This window comes from Hippoglossus hippoglossus, chromosome 22 (genome assembly GCF_009819705.1).
Source record: "Hippoglossus hippoglossus isolate fHipHip1 chromosome 22, fHipHip1.pri, whole genome shotgun sequence".
Taxonomy (NCBI): domain Eukaryota; kingdom Metazoa; phylum Chordata; class Actinopteri; order Pleuronectiformes; family Pleuronectidae; genus Hippoglossus; species Hippoglossus hippoglossus.
Window position 1 is genome coordinate 15,956,062 of NC_047172.1, and position 26,378 is coordinate 15,982,439.

General features: G+C 43.9%; 1 protein-coding gene across 5 annotated transcripts in view; it reads right to left on the reverse strand.

Moving 5' to 3' along the window:
- Positions 1-26,378, reverse strand: part of LOC117755835 (AT-rich interactive domain-containing protein 1B-like) — a 176,086-nt gene that overhangs the window by 39,862 nt on the left and 109,846 nt on the right. For all 5 annotated transcript variants that reach the window (XM_034575958.1, XM_034575956.1, XM_034575957.1 and 2 more), the window contains exons 6-7: positions 15,093-15,396; positions 2,330-2,416 (exon numbers count right to left, since the gene is read on the reverse strand). In XM_034575958.1, coding sequence (XP_034431849.1) covers positions 2,330-2,416; positions 15,093-15,396 — 391 coding nt within the window. The remainder of the gene's footprint in view (positions 1-2,329; positions 2,417-15,092; positions 15,397-26,378) is intronic.

Genomic DNA, 26,378 nt, shown 5'->3' on the forward strand with positions numbered 1-26,378 from the left:
GGGGGAGGAAGGAGATAAACAATCTCATGTGAGTGTTCACCATATGCTTGTGTGTTTATAAATGCATACATGTACATATTTATGCTTCTTTGTGGGGGGTAGATAACAGAGAGGGAGAAATATAAAAGCTCTGTGTGTGTGTGTGTGTGTGTGTGTGTGTGTGTGTGTGTGTGTGTGTGTGTGTGTGTGTGTGTGTGTGTGTGTGTGTGTGTGTTTGTGTGTGTGTGTGTGTGTGTGTGTGTGTCTGTGTGTGGGAAAGAGACAGAGGCCAAGACAGAAAGTGTGCGTGGGAGGGAAAGACAGTGCAACGGAGGGAAAGAGCGATTGGGGCCTGAAAGTGCTTAGGCTGCGAGTGTTGGGTTTAAGGAGCGAGGACATTATTGTAATGTTTTGCTTCCATTAGGGTAAGGGGATTCTGGGAGAGGAGGAGAAAAAAAATACAGTGTGTAATACCGCACTTTAAATTGCCTGGAAAATGGATGGGGAGAGGAACATTTTGCAGACAGTGCTAAAAGCAAATAACACATTCAAGGATTTCTCTCTCTCTCTCTCTCTGCTTCATTCCCTCTCCACACACTCACAGACACACTCGCACACACATAAACCTTTCTCTCTTTCTCAAACAGCGAAAGGAGCTCTCAACTGGACGACAACAACAACAGGCAGCCGGCAAAGCACGCGTGAGAGAAAGTGGGGGGAAAAAAGGGACATTCAGCGGATTTATGGAAATGAAGAGTGGAGCGAGGCTCTTAGGGAGGACGCCACTTGAGCAAAGTGGAACGTGTGTGTTCAGGAGGCGGGCGGGTGGTTGGGGGGGTCGACTTAATCCAAGCTTGGAAAACAGCAAAAAACAACAGCCAGCTCTGTTAACCGGCACTGTGCTTTCCTGGACCGGGCTGGGGAGGGCTGGAGGTTTACAGGCATTACAGAGCTGCATTAAATCTCCAGCTTGATTTCATCATGTTGGGAAATAACCTTTTACAGCGCTTGGCTCTCCCTCTTTGTCTTCATCCGTCCACTCCCTCTGTCTCTGTCTGACTTAACTGCTCTTTGGTGGGTGATAGAGAGGGAGCATCGCACTCGTTCCATTAAGGTTACATACGAGTCCATCTGGGTTTTTTTTTTTTGCACTGTTGTGTAGATGCAGATTTTTTGTAGCTATTTTTAGTTGATTGTCGAGAAGTGGCCGTAAGTGCTGAAACCAATTTCCCACATGTCAAACACATGTGGTTTGTGTGTTTGCATTCTGGCTTGAACAGAGTCCAGGATAAGTTGACTTAATGTTTACTGGAACATTTTAGCCCTTGTACATGTGCCTGTTTGTTTGTGCACCTGCTCAGCCTAAAGTACAACTATCGCTTGATCCTGTGTGTTTTTTAAAAGTTTAAATGCACAGTGGGGCTGTCAAGAAAGCAGAGCGATACAAAAAGTGTATTTAAAAACGTATTTTTTGGAACAGTGGATTCATACAAACAACAGCACTAAGCCAGTCATGTCATATTGTTTACACGTCTCTACCAATGTTTCATGCTTTATTTGCATTTTTTTAATCTTCATGCATGTCTCACTTTGATAGAATGTAAAGGAACAGAGTGTTTTGGACAAGTTTGATTTGTATATATTTTTTAAAACTGAATATGATGCGGAATCTGGATTTCCTATGGAGAATATTTATGTTACACACAGTGCATGCATTTATTTTATTTTTCTATCTTTAGTGAAGAGCATGGTCTTTCATTTTGAGGGCAGGACTTTTTGATTTCAGGTTCAGAGTTTGTAATGCTCTCACTCAAAATCCTGCGCTCGCACTCAAACAGCCCCTGCCTGTGCTTACCTTTGCTCAAACTGCGGTTGAATCAGATATTTTGTTGTTTGCATTGCTTTCCTGGACCCGTGCAGATGGGAAAGTATGACGGGACTCTTAAAGGTAATGCATTCACTACAGGGGCGGAAACAATTTCATTTTTCAACACAATTCCTGGTATTCTATTGGTTGGGGAATTTTGACAGACTTGTTGCACAAAAAGAACAGGCATATGCACAAAAGCAGCTTGAGCTTGAGGAGAAGAGTGGAAGTGGCAGAAAATCTGTCCAAAACAATTGCTGAGTGCAAGTGCACAATTAAAGCACATGTAGAGCAAATCTAAGCACAAGGAGGGGCTATTTGAGTGATAGCCTTACAAAATCTGAACGTGAAGTCCTGCTCTCAAATTGAAAGAACACATTCTTGAATGAACCACAATTTTCAATGGGTCTTCTGAACCAACCACTAAATTTCACGAAAACAAAAATCAAGGTCCAACACCAGTTTCTGTACATAAACACATACCTCTCTCCTGAGCCATAGGTGAGCGGGTGATTGGTGGGTGGGCTCCATCTGGTCCGTTTCCAGAGCTCTGCAGGGCCACGTTGGAACCTGCAGAATAACATGGAATCACTACATGAAGACTCAAACATCCACATGGCACATTTTAGAGTTACAATGGTACAATACTGTCTATGTAATAAAAGCTGTCACGTTACAAGAGCTGGATTCGCTTCGAAAGCGATCAATAGAAAATTGATTTATAATTGCTGCCTATCTGCCTTGCCTGAAAATTGAATGAAACTGCAGGAACTGTTGAAACAATCGAGCCTTGAGAGATCACTTTTGTCTCTCTGTCTGATTTACTTTCAATGGCACAAAAGTTACCTGCTTCAAAAATCTTCTGCCTTTTTGATTGAAGAAAGAAAAACAATGAGGAATCAGTATTTAGCTGAAGTCTGAGTTCGTGTTTCTTCAGTGTCAAGCGATCGGGTTAGAAGGTTGGATGCCAGATACAGAACCAAGAAGAACGTAGAACAATCACTACACATGAAGTTGTTTGCGATCTGCTATTAACTAAATGACAAATGCACTTCCAGAGGACATGCTGTATCAAGTCATTGGAGCCTGCGCCTCTTCCTTGTGTAAGCATTAAAACCAGAGCGATCCCCTATAGAGACCCACCCCCATTTGAGGATTATTGATTAGACGGTTGTGTGGGTCTTTGGGCTGTGCCTGTTCCATTGGAATCCAATAGCGAGTTTAGGGTCTGATTAGGACAATGGCAGACGGAGACTATGGTGGATTGATTTGGCCCAGAGGAAGGAGAGAGATGGCAAATTAACCGTTTATCTTCTAATTCAGACATGGGACAATGCGGAGGGGGAGAGGAGGAGGAAAACTGGTTTGTTGTTTTTAAACTGCACTGGTTTCTGTGGATGAGATGGATGATTCAGTGCTTACACATAATGTATGTGACAAGCAACCTGACCGAACATGCGAGAAATGTTGACGTTATGTAACTGTACATGCTCACTGATGACTGTCAGTACATGTTTTCACAATTACAGTATATGATTTGCCGTCCTAGAGATAGGAATATGTGCCAAAAGTAACCGTCGGCTTAGGATGATTCGTTATGAAGTGCAGCTGTAGTAACACAGTTTTGTTGCTACAGTGAATATAAATTCACTAATTCACAAACAAGGCAAACACTTCACATTATTCAATCATGCAGTAGAAAGTGGTGTTTCAAGGAGTGAGTCTGCATGTGTGTGTCTGTGATGTGTCACTCCATGATAGCAGTAATACATGACTGGGGGTGGCACACTCTCCACAAAAACAAACCCAATTAAGTCAACATAATTGCTTTGCATAAAACTGCATAAACAACATTTCCATCCACCCGGCCGCCTACACACACACACACACACACACACACACACACACACACACACACACACACACACAAGTATAAGTAATTGCACAAACAAGTGTAAATAAACACTCAAGCACACAACGGAACACATAAGACATGGTGGGAAAAATAATATGGAAATACTTAAGTAAAGAATGAGTCCCACAAACCTATGTTGAACTCTAGTGTTTGAATCACTTTCCACCAATGGTATGTCTGTACTGTATGTGTGCAGCCGTATGTAGGGAAGTCCTGCCCCTTATGAGCTACACTCTCATGTATGTGCACGTTTCTGCTAAAGTGTACATATAAACACTCCACTGTGCCGTTTGTGTGGTAGGAGCGGAGGTGTCTGACTGTTGAAGCCTGAAGCCTCTTGGCGAGGGTCATAGCCACATGTTGCCGTAGGGACAGATTTAGCTGCAACGCGGGTTTAGATGGGTGGATGGGTAGTGAGAATGAAGCATGCTAGCAGGAGTTTACTGAACCCTCACACTATGAAAGTCAACCCCACACTAAAGGCTGGTCTGTGTGTGTGTGTGTGTGTGTGTGTGTGTGTGTGTGTGTGTGTGTGTGTGCAAGGATGCATGCCAGGCACCAGCTATGCTGTCAGACTGTGTTTGTTTGGATGGCAGAATGGTGGTGACAGCAGCTTGTACTGTATGTGTGTGTATGTGAGCGAGTGCGTGCAACTGTGAAGGTATAAATAGGGAACAGTGCCCTCTATGCTCCACTACTCTTTTCACAGAGCCATGTAAAATGTGAGATTAATGCAAAGACATACGAGTGTGTGTATATATGTGTGTGTGTGTGTGTGTGTGTGTGAGTGTGAAAGAGAGAGAGAGAGCGAGAGAGAGAGAGCGAGAGAGAGAAAGAGAGACAGAGAAAGAGCGAGAGAGAGAGAAAGAGAGGACAAAAAAGGAGAGGAAAGAAGTTGTATAGTTGAGTCAGACAAGGCCTCATCCCTCATTCCTTCTCTTTCTGCACTGAATGAGTGAAGCTCGGAGCACGTCGTAATAACTCCACTAACAATTACTTTTCCAAACAAAGCCTCTCCTCTCCTCTCCTCTCGTTTTCCTCTCCGCACTATCATTTTTAACAAGGTGCCATTAAATAATTACGTCCAAATAAAACAAACAGGCTCCACAGTGAGTCCTGGCACGTTTAATCTGTACCATTAATAATTCATACACTGAATCTTTGACATACAGTTATTCTCCACAAGCTGCTGAGAGAGAGAGAGAGAGAGAGCAGGGAGAGAGAGAAGGGAGCTAAATGTCAGCAGGAGCTGACTGTATATCTTTGCCTGTCCATAGAAACAAAATAGTAATGAATGCAAATGAAAAACAAATACATGGAATGGAAAAGCTTCTTCCATTCAGGCTGTCCTCTTTTTACTCATGTGCATATGTCCACAGTTCAATATTTGTGTTGATGCATTTTCTAGCGCAATTGCACTCTATGTAACTTTTTGTGTGAAGATATGAATATTTTTCAAGTATATGGTTTTGTACAGTGTAACAGGTGTTTAAATATCTGTGATTATGTTATGTTTTTTCAAGTTATAATTATTTTAATTATTTTTAACGGTGTGTGTTTTCATGTGTGTACTTGTTCGGTGTTTAAATCTGTGTGTGTAATCCTTACAGTGCCGGTGTTCCCATAGGTGCTCTACAACACAATTAGCACATGCGGCAATCAGAGGCATTGTAATAGCTTGCAGTCCCTCAGCCGGCATCTTTATCCACTGTTTGCAATTCACACTTCCCAGAGTGCCCAGCGGAACACACACGTGTAAATATACACATACACAAATACACACTAATGACAATGACACATCCACATCCACGTGTACTCACTTTAGTGCAATGGGAGCAACAGTTTCAGAGCATTTAAGAAGCAAAGTGCTTTTTTTCGAACTCATTCAGTATTTTTTTTTTGTGTCTTAATTTGAATAAATCCAGACTTACACCTGCTATAAAGAATGGCAACATTCGGAGCACTGGAGATACCCAGATGCTAAATGTGACTGTAAAACGATGGAGACTTCTCACCCTCAATAGTCACCATCTTAGCTAAATAGCAGAAAAGGTGTGTGTTTTCCATTTTTTGCACTAAGATGTTTGCACCTGTACAAATGTTTGTCCTTAACACTGATCAGTCAAAGACCATTACATGAACAGACTGCATGTTTTGATCATGCTGACAGAGCTTTAGAAGGACAGGACTTGCTGCATGAAGGCATACAGAATGAACAGGCAGATATCTGGAGCGAGGATGCTCTTTGGGAAGCTGCTGAAAAGTCAAATAACTGTAATTTCCTCTTTGTATAAAAGGCACTTAGTGAGCACATCCATTTTCTGCTCTTTCTTCATGATACAAGGCAGCAACGGGCCAGAAGTAATGGGAGTTCATTGCGTTTTTCTGAGATAATGCTCATGCTAAAAACCCAATACACATTTTAATTTTCCCTTCCACAAGGACTGTTGAGGCAACCCTGAGTCTCCTTTGAAGCGAGGAAGTGTGGTCTTTGAAGCTTTTTTTCATCAGCGTTTCAAACGCAAATGCCGGGGAAGTTCAAAGCTGAGGGAGAGTACTTGTGGCCATATTTCTGTTTTGTTTCAGGGCCCTGGTAATATTAAGCTTAGGAGCTACTATGTGTGTGTGTGTGTATAATGTTGATGAAGAAAAGTCAACCAGACAGTCAATGAAAAGACTTTTATAATTGCTGATGAAAGGAAGGTGTGGGTGTGCATTAGCAGAAATGTGTGTGAATGCTAGAGAGGGTGTGCAGCTATACAGAATGTAGCCTATACACAGACACCCAGCAATACACACACACACACACACACACACACACACACACACACACACACACACACACCTTCACTGTTTCTCATAAACACAGACCCCCTGGAGCAGCGGGGGCCATTTTTGCTAAAGTGAGGTAACAGTGGTGAGCACTAATAGACTGGTGTAGAATACAGAGAAAGGGCTGCTTCAGCACCATGTCTTAATACAACCCTAAGGCTGCACTCACACCTGCACCACCCAACAACACACACACACGCACACACACACACACACCAAAGTAATATCCCCTACTTGCCGCGTCTTTAGGGGAAAGAGGCAGATAAACAGCAGGCTCCAATAATGGTGGTTTAGATCTCTATGGGTGCGAGTCAATGCCTCTCCAAGCCGGGGGCTAATGCCAGTTAACTCTCCCTATAGGGGACAAGTGCAGGCCTGCAGTGGCTCGCAAAACAAGCGCCCTCCCAAGATCCTCATTACTTCCAACGCTGAGTAGCAACTGTAAGTAAAGCAAAACTGCAGCTTAAGCTAAAAAACAGCGAGCAGGTTGCGGGGGAGAGAAAGCGATGGAGTGAGTGAGAGAAAGCAAGGAAATAGGTGTTGGGGAGAGAAAATAATTGTACACTGTGCTCCAGTTAGGGTTTTCCAGTCGGACAGAGTTAGAATGGGATTTCTCTAAACGGCTAACACAGCAAGCAGGCGCAGTTTTTTTTCTACTGTTTTGGCCGTCGGTGTGCTTTGTGAATATAATGCCTGTGGGGAGGACATTTTGCTGCTTCACTTCGAACACGGGGAGGCATCAGTAGGAGGAGAGACAGAGGCATGTGGGAGGTGGGGAAAGAGTTGTGGTGGTGCTGGTGGGGGGGTTTGATGCATGGATGGGGATGAAGACAAAAAAAAAAGGAGGACAAAAGTGGAGTAAGGGAGCTGGAGGAGAGATGTGAGGAAATAAGAGGGAGGAACAGAGGCAGAAATGTGGATGGAAAGTTCTGCCTTGTTCCTCAGTGGGAGGCCTGTACCACAGCAACGCTGTGAGCGAAGAAAGCAGCAGAGGCAAACAGAGATGGGGAGGAAAAGGGTGGGGACGAGGGAACGTGAGACACAAGAGGGAACATAAGAGAAAGCGAGCACGATAAAAATAATGAGAAGAAAGAGAGAGGGACAAGGACAGCCAGAGGCAGCGTTCCCACCATGCAGCCTCTCAGGGAGTGGTGTGACTAGAAAACTCGCCCGGCTCCACACACTGGCATAAAAACCCAACTCCCCCACCCTCTTCCGCTGCTTTCTTGTGATAACTTTCACCACTAACAGAGGAAAAATATAAGTTTTGGATGAGCAACCCTGTGGCGTCTTTTCCGGCCCGACGTTGCAGCTTGAAAATTTGTTATTTCTCTCTCATTGGGGAAGTCATTTACTGACAGTTTTTAAAAATGGCCATCTCTGCGCATGCAAGCCTGATCTGAGGTCATCGCTCCAGTTCCTTCCAGGCGAATATGCTTGACCTTTAACCTCAATGTGGAAAAATTATCAGTGGTTTTTTTCTTTCTGTGGTTTTCATTAACATAATTAAAGATAGAAATGTGTTTCTTAAAATGATAAACTGAGTGCAAACCACAGGCATGGCTGGCGGACAATGTTAAGGACAAGAGCGGATATAAATCGGGATGGAGGAGATTCATAGGGATGGACCCCTGAGTAAACAAACTGGACAAGTCTGGCCCTCTCTCTCTCTGTCTCCCACCCTCTATCCTAATGTCCTTCCCCTCTCCCTCCTCCACTCGCCCTGACCTCTCTGTCCTTTTCTGGGCCCTGCAAGCACTTGAAGCGAAGCACAGATAAACAGCTTAAACTCTCCAGAGCGCTCGCCCGCAAGCTCCAATCACCTCTTTAGAAGAAAATAAAAACTCAGACGGGGTGAGGAGAGATATAGAACAGGGACGAGAGAGAGGGCGAAGAGGCGGAGAGGGGAAGGAAAGGAGGGAGGGCAGGCGGACGAGCGCTGTTAACTGGACCACAGAGGATCTTGGTGGAGAACAAGAGAGGGAAAAATAGAGGAGAACATTTTAGTATTTGTGTTGTCTGTAGCAGACAGAGGAGGCCGCAATGTGGAGGAGTGTAGATGTGCTCTGAGTCAATTAGCAGACAAAACACACACACACACACACACACACACACACACACACACACACACACACACACACACACACACACACACACACACACACACACACACACACAGAATAAAAAATGCACAAACACCGACCAGACCTGAAAAAAGGACTTAATTCAAATTTTGTTTCCTTGCTATCGCTGTATCTCAATTCTGGGGCTGCATCCTTCGAGAAGCAGTGGTGTGACTAGACATTTAAAATGCTCCTTCAAATGCAGCCGACAAATGTGTCCCTCCATCCCAGAGAAACGAAGGCTCCAACAAGTGGACCCTTCCTTGCCCAACCTATCCCAGGATTCATTGTGCTTCAGTGCCGGAAAGGGACTAGACGTCCAATGCTTGAGTATCATGCTTCAACTCAATCGAGCTAACGTGCACGTTAAAAAACCAAGGGGCATCAAAACTTGCTCGTCATGTCCAACTGCAGCTCTGTTGCTATGCAACAGCCATAAGGGCAGGACGATCTGTTGACGCAGAGCGTACTCAGCGTGAGATAACCACCTGCCATTGTGACCATTCACTGATTTCAGAGTTTAACCGAACGCACTCTGTCGCCTATAACAAAACTTGTGCCAGGGTCCAATTGAAATGCCCTTGTTTGCTCTGTGTACAAACTTTGATCGGAGCAGACTGAACTCCTGTGCTTTTTTCTTTTTCCCACAGTTTCACGCAAATGTTCCTTGACTGGATAAAGTGTTTGTAAGAGAAGCTGCTTTCTTTCTATGTGCTATTTGCGGCCAAAGAAATCCGCCTCATTCACGTCCCCTGAAGGATGCAGCCTCTGAATTGAATCACAGCTTATGCATTAAGGCTTTTGGTCTAGATCAATGATATCGTAATGGTGACTAAGACATTATGTTACTACATATTTTCTATGTATTTAAAAAAGGTATTTTTTTAACAAAACAAAGCTTCATTGAAAAAGTTGTAAGTCAAGGCTGTACAATCCCCTCAGCGATAACAGCATCAAAATAGTCTTCTTGATGCTTGACATCGTTTTTTTTTTTTTCTGTACAATAACTCGAAAGATAGGAGTATGTGCAGGTGACTGATGTAAAGAAAATCAATGGAGAAACAAATGCAAACGCTTCTATACAATGCACACTAAATGGCTATAAGGTCTCCATAGTTACAAGAGCTCAACTCAACTAAACATCTTTGGGTCATTCTGCAGCAACAAACAACTCTATGGTTGAACTTCAACTCCTTTTGGAACAGAAAAGAGTCAGAAAAGCAGCACATTCTGTTGTTGTAGACTTTGTTGACACTGAAATCTTATTTTCTGATATCTGGTAGTTTCCCCTTCACACAGAAGCAGGTAAATCTGCACCATATCAGCTCCATCCCATCAGCAACAGTGATCCAGGCTGATGACAACCGAGTCTCCGTGCTCTGTTTGCATGAAGTGTGATCTAGTATCAGGTACAGCCCGGTAATGGATTTGTCTTCTTGTGACAGCCACGCTTAGGCTGAGAGGAAGTGACGCCATACTGACAGGTTGTCAACCTGGAGACAACTTGTCAAACAAGCCCATGTTCACACTCAAAAGCAAAAAGCAAACACAGCTTTATCTGCGTGAAGAAATATTCAGGAAACGCAGAGTTTTGGAAACACATGCAAATCAGTGCATCTGATGGATTCTGTGGCTGCTGCATTTGGGGCGACGCTAACTGAGCCTCAGCTTTTTCGGGGCCTTCTGTTCTGCACTTTGACTGGATGACTTTGCCTCTCTCCTCCACAGCTAGTCGTCAGTGATGGAAGCTCGAACGCCGGCGCTCCCATTCCGCCTCGCATCCATCCAGATAAGAGATGAATTTCGGCTTGCCTCGTCCCCAATGTCTCATGGAAGGAGAAAAATATTCTGAGGACTCTCTGAATTGCTTCAGAGACACTGGGAGGAGGGAGGGGTGTGTGTGTGCGACGAGAGCCTGTTTTTGTGTGTGTGTGTGTGTGCGTGTGTGTGCATATGAGGTGGAGGAAGAGGAGGGGGAGGTTGGCAGTTGAGCAATGTGATTTCTGCTCGACTGTCACAAATCTAGCGCAACAGGAAAATCAATTTGGCCCTGTGTGTGCCTTTTTGGCTTGGGGAGAGAATCCAAATAGCAAGGCAAGGCCCGGATAATGTTACAGTGTATTGGATTTGCTTCATGGAGAGAGAGAGAGAGAGAGAGAGAGAGAGAGAGAGAGAGAGAGAGAGAAAGAAAGAGAGACAGAAACGGGGAGACGAGAGAATCACAGGCGTGCTGCGGAGCTCCGACAAGATAGATTTGTGCAAGTGTATGGGTGTATGATAGGCTGGCAATCTGTCTCCCCCTGTCTGACACACACACAGACACAGACACAGACACACACAGACACACAGACACAGACACACACACACACACACACACACATTTATACAGTTTGTGTGACCATATACGCATGTTTAGTGTGAAACCATGAAATAAACTCTTAATAGGTGTGAGCATTAATGTGCTGTCATGTGTTGTTTGTGTGTGTGTGTGTGTGTGTGTGTGTGTGTGTGTGTGTGTGTGACAGCCAGGTGAAAGGATGACATGATGAAATTGCTCTCCTCTGACCGCTGTCAAGGGTAACGCGTGTCCCGCGAGTGCTCAGCCGTGTGACATGTCGCATCACTCCACGGAGTGAGGCTGACCGGCAGACAGAATACACGCACACGCGCGCGCGCGCGCGCACACACACACACACACACACACACACACACACACACACAAAAGCACTTAATGCGCATGCTTTCATACACAAACTAACTTGTCTACTTTTCTTATTTCTACCTTCTTGGATTTGATATAAAAGCAAAAATGTCAGATTAGCATTAAAGTGACAAGCGGGTGATACATTCAACTTTAGCATGGTGAGCATCAAGAGTTGTCCTCATCAACAATCACTGTCATATATACTGTATTCCTTGTGGCTGCAGTGGGCTTCCACAGAAAACCAATTCAGACTACAACATTCCTGCAGTAAATTCCACTTCATGATTCTTGTTCAGTTCGTCTGATCTTCTTTAGCATTGGAAACCACATCCTTTAGGGACAGAAATTACAATTCATTGCAGCAGCAACATTTAAATCAACGCAACATCGTAGTAGCACCTGGGCAGACCCAAGTAAATATAGAAGAAACAAATCAGCTGTTTTATTCTCATGATATTATTCAAAACTTATGGACTCATGGTCCCTCAACTGACACTGAGAAGAGTCCAGTAACTTCCAGTTTCTAAACTGACAGCAGCTTTAATGGAATGCAACAAAGCTGCAAGATATTGTGAATTTTACTTTTTCTTAACTGGAGCTCAAACTACTGCAGTTAAAAACAACTTTAGTTGTTGCGCACAAATTAATTAGCTTATTAATGTTTGTCTTATTTTGTTTACTTAGAGGACACTGCAGTTCACTCGACTACTTTGAATAATGAATGTGTTTTTTTAATGGCTTCAGAAAAAACTGATCGGGAGAACTGAAGATACAAATTGTCGAAAAACAAAACACACACACAAACATACATGGAAACACACAGTGCAGCTTGTCAACTCCCCCGCTCTCTCCTCTCCTCACTGACTTGTTTCCCAACTATGACAACAACATGAACCAAAGTGTCCTGACTTGTGATCCTAACTTGTGATGAAGTGTTAGAAAGCAGAGCGTTGGTAATCAGATGAGCGCCAACCACATTAGTTCTCCTGTGTCTCTCTTAGGATGGCTGCTCCTTGATCTAATTCAAACTGATTGTAGTACAGCCGCTAAAACATGTCAGATGTTACTCAATGCTCCACGCTTTATCACCATTTATTTGGCATGGGGAATATTTTAAAATGTTTTCTTATTAATCACGTCCCAGCGATCAGTTTCGCTCTCTGTCTCGTCGCCTCATTCCAGATTCTTGGCACAAGCGCCTGAAAAAAAAACGCTGTCCCAGTTTTTCATTAGTGTCAATCACCGTGGTAAGCGGTTGCGCAGAGAGTAGGAGGAGGAGCTGGCGTCGGGATCTTGCTCAAGACATTTTGCCCCGCCTCGTCACGGTGACTGACAGGTCTGAGACATGCTGATGCGCCGGTCAAGCCACTCAGGGGGGCAAAGAGGTGGCGGGATGACGGGGATGCCAGGTGGGAACGGCGTGCACACACACACATTCACACGCCTGTCACAGGCAAATCAAATCCACACTTGTTTATAATGTTTAATGTTAATCTAAATGGTTATGTGCTCGACCAGGGCCCCCGGAGACAACCAGACACACCGTGCATTGTCTGATAATCCTGTCGGTGTCTTGTTCGGCCTGCCATATTCTAGATAAGCCCACAAATCAGACGTGAGCTCCTCCAGTCAGTCTCAATTCATTAACACTCAGACTGAAGAGCAGAAATATTGTCTGGACATAAATGTTGAAGATGCTTGTGCAAGCCACAGGTAACTGTGAGACGGACTTGATTTAAATAAGGGATGTGTTTCTACAGCATGGTGATCAAAGACTTAACAAATCCCCACAATGTGGGGACAAAAAAAACTGTGTGAAGAAAATGAATGAGACATATTTCATGAAGCGCTCCTCACTAAGCTGTAATATTATTGAGTGGTCTGAATTAGGATTTCATATGGAGCAGAGATATCACTGTCTAGACAAGCTGGATTGATATTATTTGGTCTTCTGCTGCAGTGTACATGGCGGCTTCATCCTCTGATCAAACTGGCAGAATGAAAATTGATCTGGATGGATTATATGGTGGGTTGGAGTTGAGCTACGGGTCATTTGGGTTGTTCTAAAAGGAGATCAAACCCTGCTCGCCAAACACTCAAGCAAAGTGGATAGTTAAAATGCACTATATTATAATGAATAATCACGTTACTGGAAACAGCAGAAGCAGAAAAAAAACTAACTCACTTGGTTTTACAGAGGTGTGATGCAACAGCACACTACATTTAACATTGGCACAAACATTGTTTGTGGAAACATGTAAACCTTTTATGCACCAGGGTCAGTTTTCTGCATGACCTTTTTAAAATCCTCTTTAAATGCACATATTTAAAAACAAATGAAATCAGGCTCAGGTCTTTATATTGCAAAATAAATGGAAAGGTCAAGCAGAAATGTAGGTGTGATGGCTGTGAAATGCTTCCAGCAGCAACAGGTTAACTAATGCACTGCCTCAGAGATGCTCCAAGGAGGATTGAAAGTGTAACTTCACCCCAAAGACAAGCCTGACCCCATAACACACACACACACACACACACACACACACACACACACACACACACACACACACACACACACACACACACACACACACACACACACACACACACACATCATAATTACACACAAACATACATACGACATACCAACTAGCTTACTAAAGCAAAGTTATCTATGTTGTCTAGGGCTCCAACACACACATTTTTGCGACAGAAATGTCGTATGAGGTAAAGGCTTCTCGCCTCCAGAATTTCCTGACAGCCAAGACCACGGCCGTCGCGAGATATTCGAACCGATGGCTCAGGTGGTGGTCGCAGCTAGTGGTTCAAACAGTGTCTGTGTGCGTGTGTGTGTGTGCGACAGCCGAGGGGCAGGAGAGGATGGAGGACATCTCCGACGATGTGCTGGTTTAGGGGTTTAGATTCAACATAGATTATAAAATGAGTGGATCTTTGCAGAATCCCACTCACAAGCAGTCACTGGACCTTCATTAGAGGGTGTTAACCTTTTCAAATATCTAGAAATGTCATGACGTAGAGATGTCCATAACGGTTGACTAAGCAGTGGCCTTGAAAGGTCTATGGTGGTTTGAAACAGAAGGTGGTGTTTTGAGCCGTGTTCAATCCATAAATGTAGATATTTTTTTATAGATTTGGTAATGAATGTGATATTAAAACCAGCATTTAGGTATTTCATTGAAGACCCGTCGTATAAGTTAGTTTACAGCTCAAAAAAATACAATTAAGAGGGCAGCATCACAACACAGAAGCAGAAACTCGTATTGGCCACCTGGATCGGTGATGTCACAGCTGGTATTTTTCATCAGCCGTCAAAGGCAACGTGCCTGATGTGAGGCACGGACGGGGGTGTGTATTTGATTGTGTTCTAACTTGGTTTCAAACAGCAGCCTCTTGTTTGGTGGCACAGAGCAATTTCCCTTTAAGCTGTAAAGCGATTTTGCAAATTTCCCAGGGAATCCGACTGTGTGGTTCACAATGAAAAATGTAGTGTAGTGTCTGGTTCCAATAGCATATCTTGTAAGTGGAAAGTCTTGTTTGTTTGCGGTGATTAAACTAATAAAGTTACACTACAAGTTGCACCTTTCATCAAAATGAAACCTGATTATCGAGATTTATGCACGCAGAACTTTAGACAGGCCCTAATGGCAGCGCTACCTGGTGCGGCGTTGTTGGCAGAGGGTCCGCTGGCAGGAGAGATGGGTCCAGAGCCAGAGCGAGAGTGCTGGGACTGAGTGGAGCCCGCCGGCGAGCCAACAGGGGAGGGAGAGGGGCCGCTCCTCTGGCTGGGGAGATGTGGGGAGGCGTGCGGGGAGAAGGGGGACTGTCCCTGGTTACTGGCGCCTCCCTGCTCCCCCTGGCTACTGCTGCTGCTGCTGGAGGACGACCCACCGGCGCTGACGGTCGAGACCAGACCAGCCTCTGTCCCTGTGGGGAGGTCATCAATCGAGCCGGACAGATCCTGGAACAGAAGAAAGGACTTACACTGAGTATTTATAAAGCTCACCCAAGCATTTCATGAGATGTGACGTGCAGCAGGTGGCACAAGCAAGCACAAAATCTTCACAGTTCCATATTATATCATATTAAAAAAGCACTCCTGCAACTATTTCAGCTTGGTTGACCAGATTGTATTACCTATTAAAATACATGATTTAAAAAAGTAAACATATTTCTGGGGCTTTCATAAGGCACTACAGTTTAAAAGGTTAAATGTTAACACATGCATGAGCAGTGTTTGACTTTTCTGTGCCCTGCTTTGGGAGAGTGACGGTGGTTAATATGGCAGAGGAGCAAAAGCATTACCCACAGAAGAAACCACGACTGTGTACACTGGCTGCTGTGATGAGAATGAATTGTAACAGGCCTTTCATTCAGACTGAGGGTGAGTTCATATTACAGTTTTCATTCCCTGTGGTGAGGAGGAGATTGTGTATTTGTGTGTGTGTGTGTGTGTAAGAGATTGTGTGCTTCATAGGTGCTCCCCCTCCTGAATTGATTCCAGGGAAATCCCATCACTGCTGCTGACGAAATATTCCCTGCATAAACGCGTGGAGTGAGGAGAGATTGAGAGATGTGAGAGAGAGCCAGTGGCAGAAGTAAAGAGGAGGCCAGATGTGATGCAATGTGATGGCTGCCCCCTGAACTACACATCACACACATTTTGATACACACACTAGTGGCTGTGCCCCAGCTGTGACTGGATATGGGGGAAATCACCTGTAAGCGACCCCTGCTTCTTGGCTGGTGCCCGCTTGGGGAGGAAAGGGAAGATTTGCGGGTGTGTGCCAGCTGATCCTACCTGCTATACCATGCCTGTTGACCCTCCACTCCTGTCCCACCTGAGCCCTGTGTGCAACCATTACTGTTACTACGAGCAGATACTGCATGTGTCTATTCGTCTGTGTGTCTCTTAGAGTTAACTGTGTCTTACAGTCAAAATCAACCAAAATACACCCATGAAACTTTCATTTCATATTACGTTTAGCACATTTTGTACAATTGTAATTGTCATGTTATTGAGAGTTAATGTAACCTCCAGCAGACACATGGATGTGTCTGTTGGATCCAGTTTAATAGCTGCAGAACTAGAATGACACTCAGAAGAGCACATACCTCCACCAAGGCCCAACAGTCCCCTTATGAAACTACACTTAAATTCTCTTGATCCACATTTTCATTTTGGATCTGTACCAAATCAAACACACTCATAAATATCAGTCCCACAAACATGCCTGATTTGTTTCATCAAAATCCATGAATAACTCTCTGGGAAATCAATACAAAATTTGAAAAAATGCCCTATGTAACAATGTTCACAGTAAGTGAAATAAAATTCCTGGATCTGCATCAAACTTTAATGGGTTATTACCCATACAGCATTCTTCCACTAAGATTATTTGTGATCTGTCCACTAGTCATTGCGTAACCCTGCTAACAAACAAAACACAGTAGAAAACATAACCTCTTTGGCGGAGGTAATAATTCACTCAACACAATAATACATCAGTCTTTTCTTCTTGTGTCTGGGTGTGGGAGAGGAGGTCAGTGTGATATGTTAATAAGCTACTGGACAACTGTGTCACACTTTAATAGCAACAATGGAAACAACCCCACCTCACCTTAACTACAACAGACACTCTTGAAAGTTCTTTTTTCTTTAAATACTGACAACAAGTTCCACAATAAATTCAACATTCAACATTGAATCAACATTTGCCATCCCCTGCAGTGCACTGTCAAAAAGCCATTTGTTTTGAATTTATGCAGCTCTGTCAAATAGTCAATTTTATGTAAACCGCAGGCAAACAATGTACTTTTTCCACAATATCCGAGCACCATGTTATTTCCCATAAAAACTGAGACATGCATCTCCATTTCTTCTCTCCATCCATGGACGGCTCCACTCTGTGGAGGAGACAACCAAGTCGGTGAGGCAATCTGTCCACGGCTGCTTGTTTTGGTTAATGCGATCTCGGCAGTGACACACAAAGCCTTTGTTTTTCCATCATGCTGCTGTGAGTGCCCACCCGCCCTTCCAGCCTGCCAGTCTGTCACCTGGCATTATCTACCCTCGCACGACTGAGCACATGGGGCACTAGCTGTCCTCTCTCTCTCTCTATCTAGTTTCCTCAACCATGGTACCACTCCTTGTCTCAGCCAATCAAGTCACCTGGTGATCTGAGCCCGGTGATGTAATGCGCTGCCCCCACCAAGAGGGTATTTTCAACCGACCGGCCGCCCCGAGTCCATGCCATTTCACATGGCGAGGTAACCATGAAAGCCATGTGTAACCATAGCGATGGCTTACCCAAAACACGAGAGCTAGTCGGATTTGCAGCTCTGTTGTTAACCCACAGGCTAATTGTGTGAATGGATGGGCATAATTGCATTTCACCTAATTGGGTGCTGTTGCCAGCTTTTCCAATGGCAGTTTAGGGTTGGGAAAATGCGTACCAGTAATTTGTTTAGAGGCTGTTAGGCTCATTTGGATTACACATACACTTGAGCACAGCTGTGTGGCCCAAGACCAAAAAAAGTAGTGGCAGTATATAACATCACAGGATGGGAAAGCTTAACACCACTGGACCATAAAAATGTCAGTTGTAAAAACCCAATAAATCCATGGTTATAACGTATGCTTGCAGAAACACTACCGTTGAAAAGCCATTTCACAATGCACCTGCAATATAATGCCTTTATCAACACATACACTCCTCCTCCACATGTACACTTAATCCTTATCAAGGGCCATGGAGCATTGTGTTACCTGGCTAAATGTCTGCTACATAGTCATGCGTAAAGAATCCATGCCAGGCAGCTAGCTAACCAGCCAGGCAGGCATTCAGTCGGGGGATCCAAACGCCCAACAATCTGGGGCCCCAATCCAAAGTGGCCCAAATCCAATTTGTTTGGCTCAGGGCTGCAAATTGCTCTGTGCATTGAGTCTCCAAATAGCTGTCAACCACTCCCGCTTGGCGTCCTGTATCGCTTAATTCGCTCCTGGAGCATGTAATTGTCATAATAAGAAAAATATTGAGGTGATAATAACCAGTTACTTTGAGATGCCCCCTGTCCGCCTCAAGATACACACACACACATGCTGTCGCATATACGCGCATAATGGGCCGAGACTGCCATCTACACATTTCACACAACATTGGAGAGGCAGTCGCTCGTGACCCTTCACCTCACTGGTGTTGGTGCCTGCCTGCATTCTCTCGTTTAGTGTGCCTCTGTTTGTCTGTGTGTGTGAGTGTTTGTGTGTGTGCATGTGTGTGTGACAGGCACACAGGCTGCTGGCCTGTCACAGTGAGACACGCTTGAGCACTGATGCGGCCGAAGGGACAGATGAGGCCACAAACATAACACCCCTTCCTTTTCCTCTCTCATACTATTGCCCTGCTCTCTCTCACACGTGCACGTGCACATGCACGCGCACGCGCACGCACGCACACACACACACGCACACATGCACACACACCAGCAGGGTAAAAGGCATCAGTGTGTAACAGGGAGCTGTCACATTCGGCAGACTGTGGGCCTTTTTCTCTTGACCATGGTGCTGATGTTTTCTCCTCTCACCACACACTGGGAATTAATCAAAGTTGTAATGGTAGACGGCACCGAGCGTGTGTGTGTGTGTGTGTGTGGGGGAGCGAGCGAGAGAGAAAGAGTGTGTGTCAGAGCGAGGGAGAGAGGGTGTGTGTGTGAAAGTGGTTCTCTGTCTAGACAGGGAGGAGCCAATGGCTGTCGCTTCCTGTGGGCTACCGGAAAGAAGAGCGATGAGAGAAACTAGTTACTTCAAACACTCCTAACCATAAGACAAACACACACACATACGCACACAAACACACACTCGATTCAACTCTTCTAGGATAACTATGACTGTAGGACTGATAATCTACAGACATCCACTAAGACATTTGAATGGAATATACAAATGGTGAATATAGGTAATATATAGATGACATTTCTGTGTTCATAGACTTGCGAGAAAATTTTGGGTCAAATAATGCCCTAACCCTAACCCTTATATACTGTAGAATGGCCAAAATACACATTGATAACATTGCCTGTTAAGTAATTTTCTGTGGCACAACTCAACAAGTGTGTAGCCATAGAGATAGATTAGATAGATAGATAGATTTATTTTCCATGTCTGATATTTTCACTGCCCCTGGACACTGGAGGTGAATTGAATTTGATTCACAGGATTGAAAAAATGAAAAAATCAACAGCAACATCTTTCAAAAACAGTGTTCATATCACTATGATGATGAAATGCGATGAAATGCTATTCACTTCCATCATCTTGGAGAGGGCTGTACAAATAAGTCAAGCATACTGTAGAAAATTGGGGTGAATTGAACCTTTGATTAGTAAAAAATAGGATTTTATGGTTACTAATATATATATATATATATCTATATGGAACATCAGGCATGTTGATGGGTGACTACATGTTGCTCAGTGCATGTGCTCCTCTACTTAAAGCTTACCCAAGAGGGATTTACCTGAGACTTGAGCATCTTGCACTATCTGTACAGAATTGATGAAATAGGGAAGAATGACTGTCTACCACCCTGGTTTCTCCTCTCTTTTATGAGGCCCCACTTTGGCAGGAGTTTGACATTTATTCCGCTACACCCCTGGTGTAATAATGTGCTCCTCCCACCTGCCACACATTCTACTGGTCACCAGACCCACTCGAGCACGCAGAGGCTGGCACAGCAGCAGGGAAGATCAGGGGCCTGAGTGTGGTGTGTACTCCCAGAATGTTCTCAGTGGATGTTCAGCATGAATATGTACTTATAGGGTCACAGTATAAAGTACTGTATATAAAAGGATGGGATTACATTTCTCCAAATCATTCTTTAAACAATACTGGCATAACTATAGGTGCATTTAAAGAGTGGCTGCTGTTGCTGTAATTGTTTTTTCTCTTCATACAGGCCATGAAGAGATCCCTTCAAAATATGAGTCCAATGCAAGCCTGTGTTAGCAAAATCAAGTGGTTATTTTCCAAAGTCACAGTCTTTTTAGTCTGAAATTTCCTCTTTGTGTTACTATCGCTCCACTGCAGCTCATCCAGGAGACTCTGCTGTGGGAACACAAAGGATTCATTTTGCAATAAAAAGCCAGTAACTCTGGAAGATTCCCACTTGATGTGACCATGTCCGACTGCTGAAGCCTCGTTTCAGCGTCGGCTTAAGAATTCATATTTAGACACCAGGAGCAGTTGTGTAACCATCATGTTTCAGATCTGTGAGAATAATAAGAGTGATAGTTACAGAAGTGAAGATGCTATTATGAGAGCAGCACAAGTTAATATAATAATAATAATAATAATAATAATAATAATAATAATAATAATAATAATAATAACAATAATGATGATAAGGATAAATAATATTGATAATAATAATAACTGTTGTTGTCATCCTGATCCTGCAGCTCTGGAGTCAGAGATTCTCTTGAACCACTGTTACAACTGTTTACTTTAGTATATGGATGTATGTGTATGATGTGTTTGATTTAGTATTTCTTAGATTTACACTGATTTTTAGATTTTCTATTTAGATTTTTAGATATTTATTGATGGCTCCAGATAAGGACAAAAGCCAAATTTTTGACATTAATTCAGGAGAATGTCCGCACAATTGGGTCAGGATATTCTGAGTTTGCCTTTCACATATGAATGGAGCACCGTCCACGACAACACAGAAATCTCCGGAGCACTCAGGTGAAGGGTGGTGCAGCAGGCAGTGGCAGGACGTAACATATTTATTCTGCTGCAGAGATCATGTGTTCAGAACATGCCTCAAAGCAGCTGAGTGGAAATAAGATTTTCATGGCATTGATCACTTGTCATTTCTGCATATGACAATAAAGCTTTTGAATTTAATATTGGCAGGTCAGTCTGAACACTAACTAATGTGAACGTGTCCTTGAATAGTATTTGTCTATTTACATTTCAATACAGTATATATTGTTTTTACTGATGTGTTTATGTATCCATAAAGAACCTGTGTTTTCATAGGTCAAGAGTAAAATCCATTATAATGTTTCACACAGCGATGATTGTGCTCCGACTCACTGTGGTACAGTTTATACACAAATAACACCTCAGTGAGCAAAGAGGCCAGTTTTATTCTCTATTTCTCCTCTCTGTGTAAATATGATGATGCAAACTGTAATTAACTCCAATAGCCATCGTTTGTGGGCCTGAGGGAGAGGTCTGCTTATGGCAGCGCTGCACTCATTTATCGGCTCCGGCCGCTGTGCTTTAAATCTTTATGGTGCACTGGAGAATGCATGAAAATGCTATTACACAAAGATGTTATTTTTTTTTTCATCCTTTCCCCAAACCGTCGATTGAGGCAAAATCCAAATGAAATGCCATGCAAATGAATCCAAATGGACTGCCGACTGCGTGTGTGTGAAAGAGGGTTTTAACATGATGCCCCATGTAGAGCACACACTGTAATACCCTTCACTAAGTGCTATTAAGTACGGAAAGAAGAAGAGAAATGAGAAGGAGAGGGACTTAGTGGAGTGAGATTTAACACAACACCCACACCATCATTTCACTCTTTGATGTCTGTCTACTAAGGCTGGAATGATGATGATAATTGGTGATGATGATGAGAATTGATAAAAAGAATATGACAATTTAAGCGCTGCACGACGAAATGCTGATCAAAACGAGTCTGCTTACACACAGCACTTTACATCCACATAACTGCTTTAATAATTTGGTCCGGGGCCTGCGTGGGTGGCCTGCAGTTGTTTGTTGTAGTATGTAGGAATGTGCAAACATGCCTTGACGGGGGATGTCTTTGTCAGATTAAGTGTGTGTTTGTGTGCAAACCAGGATATCTGTATGTATGAGAGTATGTGTGTGGAGATAAAGAGTTCCCTGAGCTGAGTCTCCGCCACTTCTTATGGGTCTCAGAGTTAAATCTTCAGCGAGGAGGGGAGGACCAAGCCAGACAGACTCCAAATATGGACGCTCTTTGGGGGAAGATGTTTGGCAAGCTTCAGGCTCGTCAAAGCCCACATAGGCTTTGGCCTAGCACCCAGAAGGCACTCAAATATGTAATCATGCCAACCCATGGAGCTCAGTGTTGTACCATGTGCTTGTAGGCTGAATGTTCCCGTCTCAAGTGCCTTAAGTTTCCAATTGTCTAACATATACTGTAACCCTAATCAAGACTGTCATAGGTGGCATGCTATCTTCTTGTCCCAACAGCAACTCAGAGACGTAAGGCTGTGACCCATGCAACACATGTGACGTAACACAACAACATTTTATGGAAGCTATTGCCTATCACTTTATATTTGAAATTTTAACATTCATACAATTACAGGGGGGAAGTTCATATTCAAACTGTCATCACCTGTTTGAATTCAAAGTATACACTTCGTCAGACTATTTGAAGTAGATTTCCTTGAGATCCAGAAGAGGGCGCTCACAATCAGCTTGAACAATTGGTTAAGTAAGCCAGTAATGCTACACTAATTTTCCATGTAAATGAAGGGACGCTAGCAACGGAACTTAGCCTGAGCAGAAAGTCCCAATTCCAAAGCATCTGAGAAGCTGTGTGTGGAAGTGTTGCACGTTCTGCACCGCAGACACTTCCAATCCCGCGACAGACGCAAAAATAACAAAAAACAAAAACAAAACAAATATGTCCCGGAGAAAAAGCCGTGACACACACATATACAAGACACTTACGAAGATGTCAACAGAGTTTGTGGTGATAAGCCGACGACGTTGTTGGGGTGCTGTAAACATGTGATCTCGGCTGCGGAGTTAATACATCACTTCCTGCTTCTGTCTGCTGCAGCGGGCTGCTCCACCTCTCACCTGAATAATGCGGAGGATTTGTTGCTGTTGTGAATGTGTCTGTGCAGAAAACCTCCAGCTGCATTGTGCATGTGTGAAAGGTAAACTCTGGGTAAACTCCACTGCCAATTCTCATGATTTTACCTGTAGGTCATGTCTGAAAATGGCTATGGAGTGTTCAACCTCATCTAACTGCATGGGTTATTGAATCAAACAGAATGTTGGTCATGTCAAATTCATTAGAACCTGATTTTGGGGAAAAAGTGACAGTGCTATTTAGTTACTTTACATAACTACTACTTTGAGGTAAGTGAAAGCACAAGTTCTGTGTATAATGTCTAAAGTGTTTATACAGTACCCAGAGAAAATCTACGCAGACACAGGAAGAACATACAAACCCCACTCTCTGTCATAGCCTCCCTTCTGTCACTCTCTTCCCCTCACATCTTTGAGGTCTCAATATGAATCATACAAATAGGGATAACAGGTCTGCGAGGGGCAAACCTGGTTAACCATGAGACAAAACAGAGTTTAATGAATAGGGACAAAAGCTGCCCCAGAACACACTGAACAGAACAGCACTCTCTTTTTATTTGAACACCATGGTGGTGTGGAAAAAACAAAGCCTCCAGAGTCCTGCGGGAGTTTGGACACCTGACTCAGGATTCAAGTAGATTCAGATGATCTAGTGATAATGCTAACAGAAACTCCACTGCATTAACAATTATTGCTTGTTGTAAGACAAGGGGCTCACTGAGTGATAACTGGCCCGGCTCTTAAACCTCGCGTACTGGGAGATATGGGGTGGGCCACTTTCAGAGGGACATTTGAGGCCCTATCAGCCCTAAGCTGTTAAAGACGCCCAAATCTGGTGCCGCTTGTCTCCAAACCAGAGGGATTAGTGTGGACTTTCACTCTGATTCTCCCTGATAATATGCCAAGCTGTGGCAGCTATAGTACTTATCACGTAGGCCCTATTCACTTATTACACCCCCCCACACACACAAACGCATTTACACACACCCAGCATGGTGTCTCAAACATCCAACGCCACCTTTAGTGAGTTAATAAACATGGAGGTGGGTCCTTTTTGCTTGCCCAGGTATTGAAGTCAAAGATGCCACAAACTCGACCACAAGTGTGACCATTCACATGGCGAGTTAGGTCATTGGTATTCTGCCCAGAGGTGTTTATTTAAATATGCCCTCATTTAAAATGGCAGCTTTACAGAGGCAGAGACAGGCTGAGCCCACTTATTGTCTGAGCTGATGAAACTTTTCTTTTTTTAAGAAGTCTGCAAAGGTTCTTCACACTTTAGTTTATAATGCACGAGCCGACCACTTACGCCAACACACACACACGCGCGCACACACGCACACAAACACTCCCTATTTGTTCTGCACGTATTGGTTCCACTAATGTTTTTATTTATGGCATTCCAGCATGACATCCTGCCATCCACCCACCCCCTGCCTCACCTCTCCACTCACCCAAGAGAGAACTGAAAAGACGACACATGACATAAAGTGTGTGTAGAGTGTGAGCCTGTGTGTGTGTGTGTATGTGAGAGTAAGAAAAAGAGAGAGGTGGAAGGGGAGCAAGCAAAATAAATAAATAAATAAGGAGCCCAAATTCCTCATTTCTAATTCAGCTGCTCGTTCAGCTTAACCTCTCTCTCCTCAGCAATTAAAGCGCACGCCACATCCTTCACGCTGCGTACAGCCGAGGCTAAATAATGCAGGGGGCATCCAGCACCCGCATCCTTTATCATCCCAAATGACAGCCATTTGCATATCTCCCCAGTCAATTAGAGCGCGGCAGAATAATCAGCCCATAATTGGGGGAGAGCGTTGGTAATCACCCGCCCTGTCACACCGACAGGGCCATCGGAGGAGCGAGGGGTTGTGTGTGGGGTTGGATGTTTGCGTGTGTGTGTGTGTTTGTGTGTGTGTGTGTGTGTGTGTTAGTGTGTGTGAGGGAAATAGTCCACTCAACTGCAGCCTCTTCACTTCAAACTAGCACGTCCAAACAACCAGTCTAACTTCTCCCTGGTTCCCTCTAATGCTCTGTTCTCCCCTGCTCACTAATTTGCACGTAGCAGTTGCGGCTCCAACACATTATTTCTGTGTAATATCTTTCATCAAAATGGGAGAGTAGGGGACATACAATAGCATAAAAAGTGGAATATGAATGAATGACGGGTTTCATTCTGGTATGCCATCCATTCTGAAATGTTATCAAATGTTAATTGCTCTGCATGAATAGTGACATCCTCTTCAGTGTGGCTGCTTTGTAAGCAAGATTGAAGGGTTCAAGACCCCAAGTGTCAAAAATAATATTTTATTGTCATTCCTGGAATCCTGTCTATGGATTTGCTAAAAGTGTTTGGTACATGCAGGAATGAATTCTTCATGTGCAATGGAATGCTAAACTTTCCTACAAAATTGAGGATTTCCTATCAACCATCACCACAGTGGAGCAACATGTTTTTTTGCCTGCCTGTAAGTCTTACATGAGGGCTAATAAATTCAAACTCTATTCCTTTTATATAGCAACAAAGCCTGACGCTGAGATCAGCCAAGACCAACGTAAGAAAAAGCTGTGCCAAGACACCAGGGGAAAAAATCCCCCTGCTTGTCCCTTTGGATGCAGACAATCAAAGTGGTTTCATGGGAAGTTTTCTGGGCAGCTTTGAAGTGCGGTAGCCGCGTAGCCTCAGCATTTCCTGCTGAAAGGGGGAATGACCGTTTTTGTGAAACAACATTTCCTTTAATAAACTGTAACCTCCCATTCCTCAGATGCTTTGGTGCTGTCCTCTGAACACGACGCATAAAAGGATCACTTGAGAGAGAAAGAGAGAGAAAAAGAAAGAGGGGTTGGGCACGGTGGAGGGGTGAGTGTGTGTGTGTGTGTGTGTAAAGGAACATCAGAGAAACCCAGGCAAGGTTAGCTCCCAAAGCAGCTCCATCCTTTTGTGTTTCCCCAGCTGCTTTCTTTTCCCTCATGCCTTTGTATTTACCCAATCCAGTTCAATGTTACCCAGCAATGCCTCTGTTGTGTTTCAGGCCCACCGTCGCTTTGGAGAGATGAAA